Raw genomic sequence first — 15,986 nt, 5'->3', positions numbered from 1 at the left:
TGCAGACGCGTTTCATTTAATAAAAACACTTTTTTTCTCGTTTCGAAAATGCGATGATCCAAATGTGAATAATTAAGGCCTCTTTCCCCTTTAGCGGGCCGAAAGAAGTTGACATTTATGAATTCTTTTAAACAATGCAAAGAACATATAATAAAGAAGATTTCCTGGTCTTTGGTTCTGGTTAACTATAGTTTCCTTCGTCTCTCGACCACAGACACAGAAAAAGTTGCGCGACGAACGGCTATGGTGATAGCCTGACGCGACAGGAATTATTACGCGTCACGGCGACGGAGTTCGTCTTCCGGCCGGTTGAATCCGTCGCGAACGGGACAACATCGATTCGATTTTCATGGCGGTCATCGCGCGTTCACATTTCAACCCGAATGGGCCCCGGGATCCCGTAAACCGGTGTTCGTCATTTCACGCGATCAAATCGCCCGGGTTCGGCCAGTTTCCACGTAACGGCGTTCAATCGGGTTTGCACGGAAAACCAGCCGGGAAATTCCGTTCGGGGAAGGACAGATTTATGAGGAGCGCGTGTCCTTGAATTTGGTTTCTGTGCAATTTTACCGGACAAAGCGAAGTCGGACGAGTGCCGAAGTGATGAATACTGGCCCTTATAGCAAACATCTTCATCAGACGTGTCGACGTAATTATTACGGAAAGTATTTACGTGTCTTTTAAAGGGTTACGTACCTTTGAGCTATTAAATAAGAGGTGAAAACTAAACAATTTTTTTGTATATGCAGAATTATTGTTTACTAAAAATTCGACGTCTACGTCATATTATATGTTATTTGCTTAATAATTTCTGAAAAATTGAGCTATATATCTATCAACGGTTGAAAATGGCTGTCATTTAATTATAACCTCTCATCGAAACACCGTGTGCGGTAACGAGATAATATCTCAGTGGGTTTTTATCTTATCATACAAGTCTTTTTAATTTTATATTAAAGTAGACAAAAGGGACCAGTACTTGTCGCAGCAGATTTTGAAAATATCAATATTGTACAAAATGGCAGCTGTTTGAACTTAAACTTATAGTTTCCGACATAAATTGTCAACTTCCTTTGTTACTAAAAAAAGAAAACTAGCACGAATAAAAAAATTCGCTTCAAGTACTTGATTTTAGTCTCAAGAACATTACTACAAAGTGTCATCCAAATTGGTCCAATAGTCTTTCAAATATTTCTAGTACCGATTTTGAAAACTGCATTTCGAGTAAAACGTTTATACATGGCATCCGTTTTCTTCTGTTGATAGATGTATAGCTCGATTTTTCCGAAATTACTAAGGAAATAACACATAATAAGATGTATACAGGGTGTAACATAAATGTTGTCCGACCCGGAAATGGGGCACTCGGAGGGTGAATTGGAACAAGTTTTTCCTTAGCAACAATGTAATCCGAGGCTTCGTTACCGAAATATTAACGAAAAGCCGCGACCAATCGGAGCGCGAGTTTGCCAGCCGAGTTCCCGCGCTAGCGGTGGCTACGCGCTGCGATTTGTAGTCAACGCTACCGCGAGAACTCGGCTGGCAAACTCGCGTTCTGATTGGTCGGGGTTTTTCGTTAATATCTCGGTAACGAAGCCTCAGATTACATTGTTGCTAAGGAAAATCTTGTTCCAATTCACCCCCCGAGTGCCCCATTTCGGGGTCGGACAACATTTTTGTTACACCCTGTATACTAGTGTCAACAAGTTTTAAGCGGAGTTGAAGGCGGATGGCCTGTCGCTCATAGACCGTTGGAGAATTTATGGACTAGGGTTTCTAGAACGCGTGCGGTTGTGGAAGAGGGTGCTTGAGATTAAACAGATCTGGCGTCGCATGGTAGCGGAATGCCACGCTGAGTCCTTCGGCTATCAGCGACGAAGAAGGTTGTTTATGCAAAACAGATAAGTGAAAGTTAGAGATAGCAAGCAGACCGACGATGCATTGCCTTAAGAATAAGGATATTGTTCCTAGAGAATCTGGCCACGGAGTGGGGAACGCAGCGATGCCTTTTGGTAAGAGGGCTGTGAGTGACCGCACGGCATCGGCACTTACCTCAGAATCTCTGAGGAATACGGTTCTCGTTAAAAATCCAGGCATCGATAGAAATTTTTAATATATACATTGAATTTTTAATAAACAATAATTTCGCATATAGACAAAAATTTGTCATCTTCCTTCTTATTTAACAGCTTAAAGGTATATAACCCCTTAAGGGGTTATGCGCACAAAGGAACACCTCGAACGCTGACTCGCTGATTAGAATGAAACTTTGTGGATTTATAGAGTGCTTCAGTACAAGACTAACGGTATGTTTTATTCGTGCCCAATCGACCCTTAAGGGGGAGACTCTTTGGGGCCAACTCTGAATCTCGATCGAAGCGCATTTGTAAACAAACGGACGCTAGCAAAAACACATAATCGATAACTGTGACGGCTCGTCGATACGACATCTAACAGCAGTACCTACAAATAAATTTTTGTTCCTCTTACCTCAGTGTTACTGTCCCGGACCAAGTATCCCGGTTTGACGCAACTTTTTGGGTCCTTGCTCCGACTCTGGCCCTAAAGCATCAGAGTTTGTGGAGCAGGCCGGGGAAAATAAAGGAGAGGAATGGATAGGTGACGAAAAAGAGAGGTGGCGTTTCGTCTCGGTACCACCAGCTAGACTCATCAGTAGGGCTACACTGGTGGGACCTTTTTTTTTAATAAACATGTTTATTGCAAAAGATTAGTACATTTAATTAGTTTGGTAACAACAAACATAGAAAAAATACCAGACGGTTATTGCATTTTATATCTATTTGTACACTCGTTTGTGCAACTTATAGATAATCATCTTTGGTTTATATCTACCTTATATTATTAATACCACTTACAATATAATCAGAGTACTATTAATTAACTCTAAACAGTCTTTGTATAATCGGAATTCGGGGAAAATTAACATAAGAGAAAAAAAAACCCCCTTCATCTCAGTCTTTGGTATAACAATCCTTATAACTAACTTAATAATAAGGGAAAGGAAGAAAGGAAGAGAGAAAAACGAGAAAAAGGAGCGAAGGAGAGTTTTATATATACAACTATATACATAATAATTTTAATTTCCATACATGGGGATATTTTCGTCTATAATTGCTCACAGCTCATTCATGGTACCTAACACTAATATAGTCTTAGAGAACTTATTCTACGTTCTCTAAGGTCAGCTATATGATTATCATTGATCGACAACCACCAATACTTTTTAAAATTAAGTCTATGAAAGTCCATAATATCAATGTCAGGTAATGCCAATGAAAACTTAAAGTTATTATTATTTATATTAAAGTCCGAATGGTGAAACGCAATTCTTTTATTCGCTTTGTTTCTTCTCCAATGATAAATGAGATTTATATTATACGCATTTTGTATTAAACCTAATTTATCACAATGTATAAAAGCCTGAGGCGACAAATATCCATTGGTGATTTGTCGTTGTGAGAGAATGGGATCATGTATTGAAAGGGTCTGCAATATACTGTTCTTAATCAACGGAAGTTTGCTAAAGTAATCTCTTGTGAGTTTTATGATAAATGAATCTATCCTTGGAATACCAGCTTTGTTGTATATAGTTTTATTATTAATGAAATGTTGCCAATCTGACTGCTGAGATCTGTTAATTCGTATGCAAGCTCTTAGGCATTTTCTCTCAAACATTCGTATTTTCTCCACAACTGTGTTGTTACAATTCCACCATATGGGTGCAGCGTAAGTTAAAATAGGTCTGACAAGTAGCATATATAGTATAACTTTTGTTTTATTGGATAGGTATTTGTTATAGAAAATTCTGCAATTAGATTGAAATGCTATTTTGGCTTTGTTAATTTGAATGTCAATATGCTTATTACCTCTGAGCAGATAATCTATGTGAATGCCTAAATACTTAACTACCTTTTTATGAGGAATATTTTCTTTATTAATTGTACTGGGGATTGTTGTGCAAATTTGAAATTCTCTACTTCCCGCTTTTACTTTTGAAGATAAATTATCTAGAGGTTTCCTGAACAATATAGTTTCACATTTACTGGGATTCAATCTCAAGTTCCATGCCACGTAATATTGGTTTATTTTTTCCACTATCTCTTCAAGGTTATCTCGTACCGTTTTAACCTTGTTGCCATAAGTATATACAATTAAGTCGTCGGCAGAAGCTAGAGCAGATGATTTCCTATTTTCGTTAAGATTAAATAGCCTGGGCAGGTCACTCAAGAGTATATTAAATAATATGGGAGAGTTGACCGTTCCCTGTTGCAGTCCCTCCGTAATTCTAAATTCCTCGGTAGATAGGTTTTCACCATCCCATGTGAGGAAAGTATTATTGTTAATCATGTCCCATATTTGGTATATAAGCCAGGTAGGACACTGCTTCTTATTCAATTTATACAGAAGGCCGTTCAACCATACTGAGTCAAACGCCTTCTCTATATCTAAAAAAGCTGCTCCTACAATTTGGCTTTTAGCGACTAGTGTGTTGAGATCTGACATGAATTTATGGATCGCGTGTGTTGTCGAATGCTGGTGTTTAAAACCAAATTGATGATCTGGTATGATTTTATTAATATTGCAAAATTCATTTATATTGGAGTTAATAATTGATTCGAAAACCTTGGTTAGGCTGGGTGTTAGATTGATAGGACGGTAGCTGGAAGGGTCGCTGGGATTCTTATTTTTTTTTAGGATAGGAAGGACTTTAGCCCTTTTCCAAATTTTAGGGAAGTAGTGGTGATTTATAGAGTTGTTGAATAGTATGATTAGATCAAATTTCATATTTCTCGGCAAGTGCTTTAATACTATGGGAGGTATGTTATCGAGGCCACTCGACGTTTTGTTTGGAAGGCTCTTTAAGATGAGTTCAATCGACCCAAGGCTACAAAAAGGCTGCGGTTGAGTATCTGGCGGATTAGGATTGCTGGCTACATTGTCTCTATTGAATAGTGTGATAGTGGAAACCGAGTCTCTAGAATTCTTAAATCTGTTTTTAATGTCCTCAGCTGTAGCGTCTACTACTTGTTTGAGAGGTGTGTTAGTATTGAGGTAACGAGGTGAGTTGATTGCTTCATAGAATGATCCTATTATATTTAACTTATCTTGTGGGGCTGTAAAAATGTAACTATTTGCAGTTTTATGAACATTATTAAGGTCGCACTTGCTTCTTAACAAGGTACCTGAATCATTGAGTTTAACATGAAGGTTTTCAATATGAGAAATCTGCTTGGCTCTAAAAATTGCATTAATTTTGGAGAAAAAAGCTTCACGATTACTATAGTCTATTTTCTTAATTTTGTTGTTCCAGTATTTGTCCGTAGAGATTTTGAATTCTAACTGTATAGCTCTAGAAGTGTCTTTTAGAGCTTCTTTAGCAATTACTGATATAGTTCTAGATGAATGCGGATCTGTTATATGGAGGTCGTGCAACAGAGAAACGGGATAACTCTTTATCTTTAAAAGTTTGCGTATGTTATGATTTAAATATCTATGAATGCTATTGCCAGGTTTGATTTTAGGAACAGTACTGATTATTGTATTGTGGATAACGTTATTGATGTGTTCCAGATTACTGTCTATTTCTGGAATATTATTGTTATAATTTTTATAATTTTTGGCTAGCTTTTTAGTAAATTTACGCCAGTTAGTGGCTTTGAAATTAAAGCGATATTGTTCAGGGACCGGGTTCCAAAGCGGAGTGTTGTCATTTGAAAGCTCAAATGTAACTGAAATTGCAGCATGCTCACTATCGTATGGTAGGGTTTGTGCTTTTCCATTTAAAGCATTATCTAATTTAAGCCTCGCGTCTGCTAGACAGATATCAAGAAATGAATTATGTGGCTTGAAAGTGGACTCTGAGGATGTAATTATTTTTAGTTTAAAGGTGATTCCGAAGGAATCTTCCCATTGTCTCATGTACCTACCCCGTTGGTTGTGTAACCTATCTCCCCATGCTTTTCGCCTTGCATTAATATCTCCAGCTATAATATAATAATTACTTTCACCGTGTAAATTTAACTTACTAAATAGATTATATAATTCACAAGAAAAAACTTTTCTATCGTCAAACTTGGCATAAACGCTTACTAAAAATAGGCTCCTATTATATTTAAAGCTATTTTAATTCTAGTATACTCTAGAATCTCATTTACCGTAGAAGTTGGGTAGGTAATCTTTTCATACGGTATTTCTCTCTTGATGATGATAGCTGTCCCTCCACCTTGCGTTGCGTTGGGCCGGTCAGTTCTTATAATGTGGTGGTTCATAAAGGAAATCTTGAATTTTGCATTTAGCTTGGTCTCAGATAGTAGGAGTACATCATGATTATGCGCTTGTAGAAACTGTAGTAGTTCTATTCTTCTGGCATTAGATATGATAGAATTGACATTAATTGCCGCCACTTTAATTCGAATTCCCTGGTTTGTGGTATGATCCATTTCAGCTGGAGAAGAGTCTGTTTAGAATGTACTCTATTTTACTAGTATTGGATGCTATCTGTGCTGCAAGCGTCTGCAGCTGATTGGAGAAAAGCGAGGCTATTTCGTTTTTGAAATCTTGAATCCATTTTGGAGGCTGACAAGATTGTTGATTATTGTTGAAGTGGGGCTCGCTCCTATTTGCTGTAGCACTGTAATGGTGAACATTGCTCTTCTCTGCTGGTAGAGTATAATTGGAAGAGGATTCTGCCTGGATTCCTGATGCCGCATGAGCATACGTGATATTCTCCCTGACTGAAGTAGCTATCTTTCTAACTTTATGTATAGTATTCCGGTGCAGGTTGGTACTGTGTGCTTTTTTTGATCTAACGCAAACTTGATAAACTGGCAACCCTTATAAGAAGCTGGGTGACCTGTCTGGTTGCAATTAGCACATTTTAATGCTGCTGTATTGTCCAGAGCAGTAATGGGGCATTTCCCTGGCTCATGGGATTGTGCGCATTTCACGCATCTATAGCTCAGTGAGCAGTTTCTGCTCGCGTGTCCCAAGCTTTGACAATTTTTACATTGAAAAATGATCTGTCGCTTTAAGTGTTCCCACCTAACTCGTTGATAAACTAGGGTTTTAACTTTAAATAAATCCGCCGTTTTACTCTCCGCTGAGACTTGAATCAGGTAATGATACTTTTCAGAATCTTATAGTTATTTTTAGTTAATTTTAGAATATTATAGTTAAATTTAATTAACTTGATAATTCTTAAGTTTGGAATCTTAAACTCTTCTATTTCGTTTTTTATTTCTTCTGTGTTAAAATTTCCCTTAATTCCTTTTATTATTATTGACTTGGGTTTGATATGTTTCGAGGTGAACGTATAATGTTGTATTTTGTATACCCTCAGTTTGTTGACTATTTCTTGGTGGTATTCTAGCTGGTTGATGTATATGGTATGATTCTCTTTGTTAACCTCCTTAACAGCAAATACTGTTTCAGGAATTTGCGTGGATTTGATAATTTTTATAATTGCCTGGATGTCTGTCTTTACTGCATATATTGGTGGAGGTTTTGGAGTTTTTTGATTGTTACTGCCCGTATTACCTGGAGCTGGTGCGTTTTCCTCGAGTTCCATCTCGTCTTCATTGGAAAGAATATTAAAGGTATTATGACTAGTGCAAGGGTCCTCTGCCGGTGACTCATCAGCTTTGATGATAACTTTGCTTGTTTTTTAGGGATTTCCCATCGTTCTGTCCGTGCTTCGGAATTCTCATTTTTCTGTGTGTTTTGCGACGCTTCCGCAAGGGGCGTTAGTGATTGACTTTTCCGTGCTGTTTTCAGGTTAGGGGTAACCTTACTTTTGCTGCTAACGTTGTTCTCCTTAAGAAATTGTTTATATAGCCAGTCTAGATGCAGAGAGTGAAGCTTAGGCGCTTTCAGTTCCCTTGATTTTATAGAAGAAGTCGAAGCTTCGTTTTCTGTATCAGAAGATTCTGGCGATATGCACCGCTTCGAACCATGTGCCCTCGATGATTCCATCTTACCCACTTTTAACTACGAAAGGCGGTATAAAACCCACTATAAACATGGTGTAGATTAATACCCACAACACCGTGCACTGTTGTAGTTAATAATTATTGCACTAAATGATATTGCGTTCACTAGTATTAACTTGATCTACAAAATATTGTTCGCGTTGTCGGTTCTACGTCCTTTCCCAATGGCGGTCAGACTCGGACTCACACTAGTGGGATCTGCCCTAGACACGCGGGACACAGGATGATTTTTGGAACTTGTATTTATATGAACGGATTAGGAACGGAGTACTTGTGAGAAACGCGGCGCGACGAAGAGACCTCTGCCGCGTGCTTCCCGCACTTTATCGGCCTCCGAGTGCCATCCGCACTTACCGGCGGACCCATTCGTCGGGTGACGTCACACCATCAAGTTGGGTTTGAGTATTCTGCTACGCAAAAGCATTGTTGATGGACCATATCGAGAGTTTTCTTACGTTGTTGCCACATATCACCCATTAGAATTCTGCCCATCACGAGAACGATGCAATAAGTACGGCTAGAGGCGAGATTACGATTCTCGCCGAACGTAGGAAAATAACGGCGGGAGCGAAAAAGATTCCTGAATGGAACAATACATACTAATGTGTGCAATGATAAAACTTTTCTATTCGTACTTGCAACGATGCTTACATTTTTTAATCAATGAAATTATATACGAAATACTTGAAATGGTATTTCCGAGAAACAAATTGTAAAAATGACACAATATATATTCCGAGTGTTTCATGTACAAAAAAAATTGAATACTATACCAATCTGCTGTTTGAGATATTTATTTAACGCAAAAAGAACATTGGATAAAGATACTTTTTCTATTCGAAGAGCATTTCATTCGTAGTGTCGAATACATATTTCATCTTTTATCTGTATCTTCATTTGAAGGCACCGAATGAAACTTGGAATAATTTTTGCTAGCTTGAATAAAGGCCCATTAATACCAGTCGTACTCGGGCTGTTGAGAAAATTCCAAGTCTTCAATGGGTCTAATAAATTACTGAAAAACGGCGAGATCCCTGGCTACCGTATCATAAGTAGAGATGGCATCAAGTTCAATATATATGTACGAATCCAAGTCAATTTCAATAATCAAGTTCCATTTCATGGGTTTCGATTGCTTCTTAAAAACAATAAAGTTTCAGTGAGTATACTTGAAATGTAATCATTTTGTACGATTTGGGTCCGAACTCTAGAATGAATACCTTGAGATTTGAAAACGCACTTGTAAGTAGTTTGATCTTCGAAAGATTCGAACTCTTTAGAAGTAGTACTCGAAATCTAAGTGTTCAGTGAAATGCGAATAACTGATTGAAACATTGTCATTCGTTGTATCGGGCATTTAATATTTAACAAACTAATTCTGTTCAAAAAAATATAGGTAAATAAATGCAATTTAGACCATTTATATATAAATTTCACTAAACTACATATAATTGCAAAGAATGGAGAACTTCTGATCGAAGTACCTACTCATAAAAGGTTCAAAACTACTCGGCCAGCGTTCCTGTATACTTGGTTCAAACTTCTTTTATCTAGGTTCGAGTCTACTTGAAAGTATTGCTTCCCTTTTTCAAAGAATTTATCAATCGTTCGAAACTATCCAGTTAGATTCGAACCTGCTTGCATTCTACTTTATCCCATCTCTAATCGTAAGCCTGGACGACTGTCCAGACAACTCTAAACCCCTGTAGGCAAAAAAATATCACGGTTTGATATCCCTGCTAGAAAGTTGATTCTTTTTCTTTAGAAAGTTAAAATCTATTCCAATAACTAACTCAAATAAATAATGATGAATTATTGGAATAAATAGAAGGAATAATTTGTTGCGAATGATAAATAATTATTATTCAGATAAAATATTCGACTGCAAAGAATTATAAGATAAATATCTATTCAAAACAATTCGAATAATGCCCAAATCTGCGCCTGACGGGCTCCCACGCTGGATAGCACTGCAATATGCAGTTCCCACGGCAACTGTTCTTCGTTATAAAAATCTACAAAATTGATTTATGCAGGGACGGGACGCAAGTGGCTTATTCCACGCGAAGTCGGTCATGTTTTGGAGTAACATTATGGATTTTCTTCAAAGTAGGATATGTCGTAGTCTTTAGTGATATATGTATGTATATACGTATCACGCATAAATCAAATCATCTGCATAAAAATCAAATTATATTATCATAGAAATTTACAGCATGTACATGTATGAAACATTGAGTATGTATGTATGTACATTGATATGCAAAGTTGGCGTCCGCCCAGTCAGTTATCCCTGATTGGTCTCGAATGATCTCTCGGTAGATCTCGGAATGATCCCCGGACCCGGATCGGACGCAGGTCCGATTGCGTATAAATGGGTCATAATGATCAAGTCGAATTAGACTTTGAACAAAAAATAAATCTAATTAGCTATTTGTACGAAATGGTTCGGAAGGTTATGTAATGAAATGTATACGTTTGAGACTCCTGAATTGTTGGGAAACACTGTTAAAAAAATTCGAAAGTGTATGAATAATATGTTTTTAAATAAAACACGAGGTATTTTTAATATATACAAAGTGGGATATAGTAGGTTTAAATCGGTACACATGTTCAGTTGCAAAAGAATTAAAATTCAAAATAAGCTCTTCTTGCAATTGCTTCATACTTGAAGTGATTTGAACATAGAGCTTCGAAATTTTAGGAAAATATGATCTCCATTATGATCAAAAAGTGTGTCAAATTTCACCAGTAAAATTTGCTCGTTTTTACAAAAAGCCATTCATTTATCCCAAACGCGTCTCCGGAAATGTTAATTTCTCCATCTTTGGCAAGTCGAACAGCAAACAGCATGATTCTTTTTTTATTCTTTGAGAGTTGTACTATCATATAGACTTCCAGACGAAATGTATCTTTAAAATTAAACCACTGAAAAATCGCTTCAAAGAGTAAGTACCTTTTTCCTTGTAAACAATTTGAATAACATCTTCATTTTTGATTGCATCGAATTGCCGTATTGACCATTGGATAACTGCTATTTGTCCACAAATTTTAAAACAAAATATTTTACTCTAACTTAATCGGGAGTCCCGATAATTTTTTGTTTACATCATTGTGGCGTCCATTTTTAACATTAAGAGTTGAAATTTGAACAAAGTTTGGAGGAAGAGTTAAATTATCTGTTCCTTAGTTTTCGATTTATGTAATCCATTCAGTGGCTTCTCATAAAGATCCCAAAGTTGCAGTATGTATTTTATTTTAATCTCGTGCGTTTTATCTGGCGGACCCGGGAAAATTCAGGTTTTCTGTGCAACAAATTAACGTAGAGCGATGCATTTTTTTTTAATTAAGGCCACTTCGACGAGATATTAGCTTAAGCGTATTTAACCAATCTTGTAAAAGAATTAATTAAAGTCCGAAATTTTACTTCTTTGATTTTGTATGTTTTAAGTTGGTTCATTTTGTTTATTAGGCAGAGATGATGTTTAAGTTATAAAACAGAGACAATTCTGAAAACTGCACATTTTACAAATTGAAAGAACAAAACTTGTTTTATACGACTCCCATGTATATTTAACACTTAATAATTACAATATTAAGACATACATATAATCGTTTCTAATCGAAGACTTCCAATAAACCTTCGAATAACTTTTTCCAGCGCGAATAAATGCGCTGCCGAGGGTCCAGCGCCGGTGTTGGGAATTTCAGCATATATGTACACCCACGAGCAAACTCGGCTTCCGCTAGGGGAAAAAGCGGTGTAGAATAAATGTCTTCTACCACTTGGTAAATTTATTCCAGGTACAGAAATAAATGTTAAATTGAATATTAATTTGGCATAAATTTCAGTAATTCCAAATACCAATGGGTAAGAGCATGGTAGGTTGTTCTCCTACATCAACTTTTCCCCTAGCGGAAAGCCGAGTTTGCTCGTCGGTGTACCTATAAACATCGAATAGAGCCGACCGAACGCCCAGATGGCTGCTGCAATATTTACAGTAAGGCGAGTGCAGGAACGGGGTCCGATAGCGCGACGCCACGGACGTCGTAAATTAGCCACGGACCCTTGAGAAGTTTTCTGTTGACGACGACGAAAGGACCTCCTGGTCACAATATAAGTATGGTCACTTTGCGAAAATCGCGTTGTAAAAGTGTTAACGCACATGCGGTCTGCGCATTATGGCTATACAATCAAGAACATGGCGACAGTCACGTGACTTTTGGATCGCTTGGCGCTATTCTCAATGGAATTGAGAGAATTGTATATATTTAAATATATTATTGTAATATATTTTCCTCACCTTTTTACATGCTTACATCTTATTTTCCCTCTATATCAAAGTGAACTACAGAACGTGATCATAGCTAAATCTGAAATGGACACGATTCTGAAAGTTCTAGTTGATAATAAGCTCTCGACGAGTTTTTTTATTACATACTGGCACTTGGATTGTAAAACTTCTCGAACTTACGCTCAAATTGTGTATCCCTTACTTTCGAGAGCAATTATCGTAAAGAACCATCAAGTAGACATCTAGCTTTACTTCAATATTACTGCTAGTAGTGCTTTTAATTGTTCATTTTGTAATATTTGAGCTTCTCTTGGTAAAAAATCATGAAATTGACTGGCAGATGCCGAAAACTCATATGAAGAAACAATGATCTGTCAGTCAATTTCATGATTTTTTACTAAAAGAAACTCAAATAATAAAAAATAAATAATTTAAAATGTTACGAATTTACAAGACAACCATGTTTGCAACTTTGTAATATTTCATTACAAAAATATGAGTTGCGGTTACTTATATACATATATAATATGTAGACTGCTGATTTTATGCATTTACAGCGTACAGTCTATAGGGCTCTGCGAAATCCAATAAAGGACAAAAGTTACATCAGATACAATGTGTTTTCTGGTTTATTCTGAACACAATAAGATACTTAAGAGAGAAAACAAGTTCCTACATTTGCTCTTGTCTGAATAAATTACTTCATAAAATGTCATTTTGCATAAAAATCCGTAGTCTAATAATATGAAAGTATCGATTCATAGGTACTTGTCTGCTTTTTCAAAATTTAAATATTAGCGCGCTATACAACCAACAACATGGTGGCTCTTCGGCGCTAACATCAAAGGACCCGACACGAAGTGACCATACTGGTTAAACTTATACTGTGTCGTGGTCGAGGAGTATCTCTTTGGAATTTAGAGAAAGGTCTCTGTAAATAACAATTAAAAAAAATTCAAATATTTTATTAAATTTATTCCATAAAATCAAACAACGTTCATATGAAACATTTATTTGCATATTCAATAATTACATAAATAATAGCGTGTATACAATTAAACCGGACATAATACTGTATGTACAGGTGCTATGATATCGTATTGATCTAACATTTTTGAGTTTGCAGGCAGCATAGTTAAATACAATTGTATTCAACATTTTATTCATTATTAGCGAATACAAATTTTTTTTTTGAATAAGGTTTTATGCGAATAAATATATAAATTCTTATTTCAAATAAATAAATTTTCGTCGATAGTATCATTTATTACAAATTCCGAATCATTATTAAACGACCCAAATACCACAAAAACGTCCTATGTACGTCTGATCGACGTACGTTCCGGACGTTCTGTACATTCGGAGGATGTCCCGAAAGGGTCCATATGTCCCCGTTAGGTCCTCGTTAAGATCTTTAAATGTCCTAGGAAGGTCCTATTTACAAAGTGAAACGTCCTGAGGACGTCCTGTGTCAACATTCTCAGAAAGTTTCCCGAATGTGTAAAAATAACTTTGCCTGTACGTTTTGAGAACGTTTAAAGAGATTTTAAAAACGCTATGGTAATGTCTTAAAAGACGTATAAGAAACGTTTCCCAAATGTTTAAAATTGCGGTTAGGTTGCATTCTGTGCAAGGTAACAAGAGTTAGGTTAGGTTGTTTTGTGTTTAACAAATAAAAGATTAACTTTCCTGCGATTTCCGCACTTAGTAGAAATTAGATCTAGTTAGTTCCTATTAATAAATAAAAAGTTACATTTCCTATAAGGAATTATAATGAAAATATAGATCTGGGAATTATGATTTCCAAGTACATTTTGTTTAATTCTATTTTCACAGCAAAGCTCTGATTCGGTCTTGGTTAGAGACAGTTTTAGAAAAAACATGTTTTTTCAACTTTCTTGAGGTTTTCGCACAAAACCACTAGTGTCGTTACATTTCTCTATTGATTCTTTAAAGACTGACACCTTGTTCATGGGGTTCCATCACCTTGCACGGAATGACATTGCCAAAAATACTAAACGAAACCATCCAAAATTTAACTCTTGAGAACATCCGTAGGATTTTTGGGACGGACGTTTCTAGAACATCCGAAATTTAAGTCTTACGAACGTCCTAGGGATGTTCAAAATGGATGTAGGACATTCGGATATAAACTGGACATAAAACGGACGTCCTTAGGATGTATGGTGCTATCTGGGGAACAACACATTTGGACAACCATTTTTAGTAAATATTTATTCAAAACAATTGGAAACAACTTTTTTAGAAGTATGCTTCCTTACAATGAAAATTCAGTCAAATTAGTTTATAGGAAAACATAATTATACTATCCAATAAAATATTGGTTTTGTAACATCAATTACATTCCTCTTACGGACTGTTTTGGTATAAACAGAACTTCTTTAAATGGCGCATGTAAAGTGTAAATATCCTGGAAATAGGAGACCAGAAGAGAAAGGTTTTCAGACCTGGTTTTTAAAACGATAAAATCATTTAATACGTACTACAAAACAGACAAAATTTGAAATTTATTTGATAGTGTTAGAAGGAAGAAAAATGTTAAAAATTAATATTGGACATTGTAGGTACTTGTGACACAAAATGAAAATGAACTTTTTTACAATACGTATTAACCCCTTTGCATCTATGGACGAGATATCTCGCGAGTCTTTCCATTGTACTATTTTGCGATGTCGTAGATAGGATATTTAATAAATACGTACTTTGTGTTGTACATATTGGTAAACAGAAATGCGAAACAGCTCGTTCAAAGAGTCCAATGAACGACATCGAATTGCGAAATGACTCGTCCGCAATTGCAGGAGAGACAAACTTTTATGTTTCGCGATATGGAATTGTTGTATTCGGGCACATTTTAATTCGAAGAAGGTCAACAAACGATTGAAAATTGCTTGTACAATAACAATTTCTTTTATTGGTCTATCTGTACAATACGTAAGATATATATACATAGTCTTTAATATTTACCTCAATTGTTTCATATAGATACTTCACAGTTTGCGATACTGGGATCGTTATTTTCCTTTTAATATTTTGGTGATTTTAATATCGATTTTTTCATGACATCGAAACATCCCGAATCGCCCTTATAAAGCGTATTAACTGTTAACAAAGTTATACAGAGCTCTCGCGATTATTGACTCTATTTGATACGCGATTATTGTGCAGACGTTATCGCTGGGGGGGGGGGGGAGGGGGAGGTCGTAGAACTCTGCAACCGCATACTTCGTTGCTGCGACGCGACGCGCAGAGACGGCTTCCCGTTCACTAGCCGACGACTGAACGTGACTGAACATTAGGAGCCCACAAAAAGATTACATTCCCGGGTGAGACTACATTCGGCGAGACAATACTAATGCAATGATAAAACTTTTTTATTTTTGGTTCTTTATTTATGAAACTTTTATAAACATATTGGTGAGACTTTTCTGATTCAAATGATACGAAACAGAACACAATTTGGGTCATGTTTACTTACGATTTATCAGAATCGCTAATGAACTAATATGAACTATTAACACTTTCTACATGAGTACATATGATCCAAATTATGTCATATTTGATATCATTTTAATGAGAAAAATCTCACCAATATACTAGTAAAAGTTTCATTAACAATGAATAAACAAGAAAATGTTTCATCGTTGCATTAGCGTTGTCT

General features: G+C 36.3%; 1 protein-coding gene across 1 annotated transcript; it reads right to left on the bottom strand.

Annotated features, from left to right (window-relative positions):
- Window positions 1-3,162: 3,162 nt before the first annotated feature.
- LOC107191230 (RNA-directed DNA polymerase from mobile element jockey-like) lies at window positions 3,163-7,588 on the bottom strand. The gene is made up of 4 exons (XM_015580220.1): window positions 7,355-7,588; window positions 6,504-6,711; window positions 5,664-6,005; window positions 3,163-5,606 (listed from the first exon to the last, which is right to left on the bottom strand). Exons 1-4 carry the CDS (start codon window positions 7,586-7,588, stop codon window positions 3,163-3,165), a joined length of 3,228 nt encoding a protein of 1,075 aa, XP_015435706.1.
- Window positions 7,589-15,986: the final 8,398 nt, after the last annotated feature.

This window comes from Dufourea novaeangliae, unplaced genomic scaffold (assembly GCF_001272555.1).
Source record: "Dufourea novaeangliae isolate 0120121106 unplaced genomic scaffold, ASM127255v1 scaffold254, whole genome shotgun sequence".
Classification (NCBI taxonomy): domain Eukaryota; kingdom Metazoa; phylum Arthropoda; class Insecta; order Hymenoptera; family Halictidae; genus Dufourea; species Dufourea novaeangliae.
The sequence above is the reverse complement of the archived record's forward strand: the minus strand, read 5'-3'. Positions and strand labels throughout refer to the sequence as shown.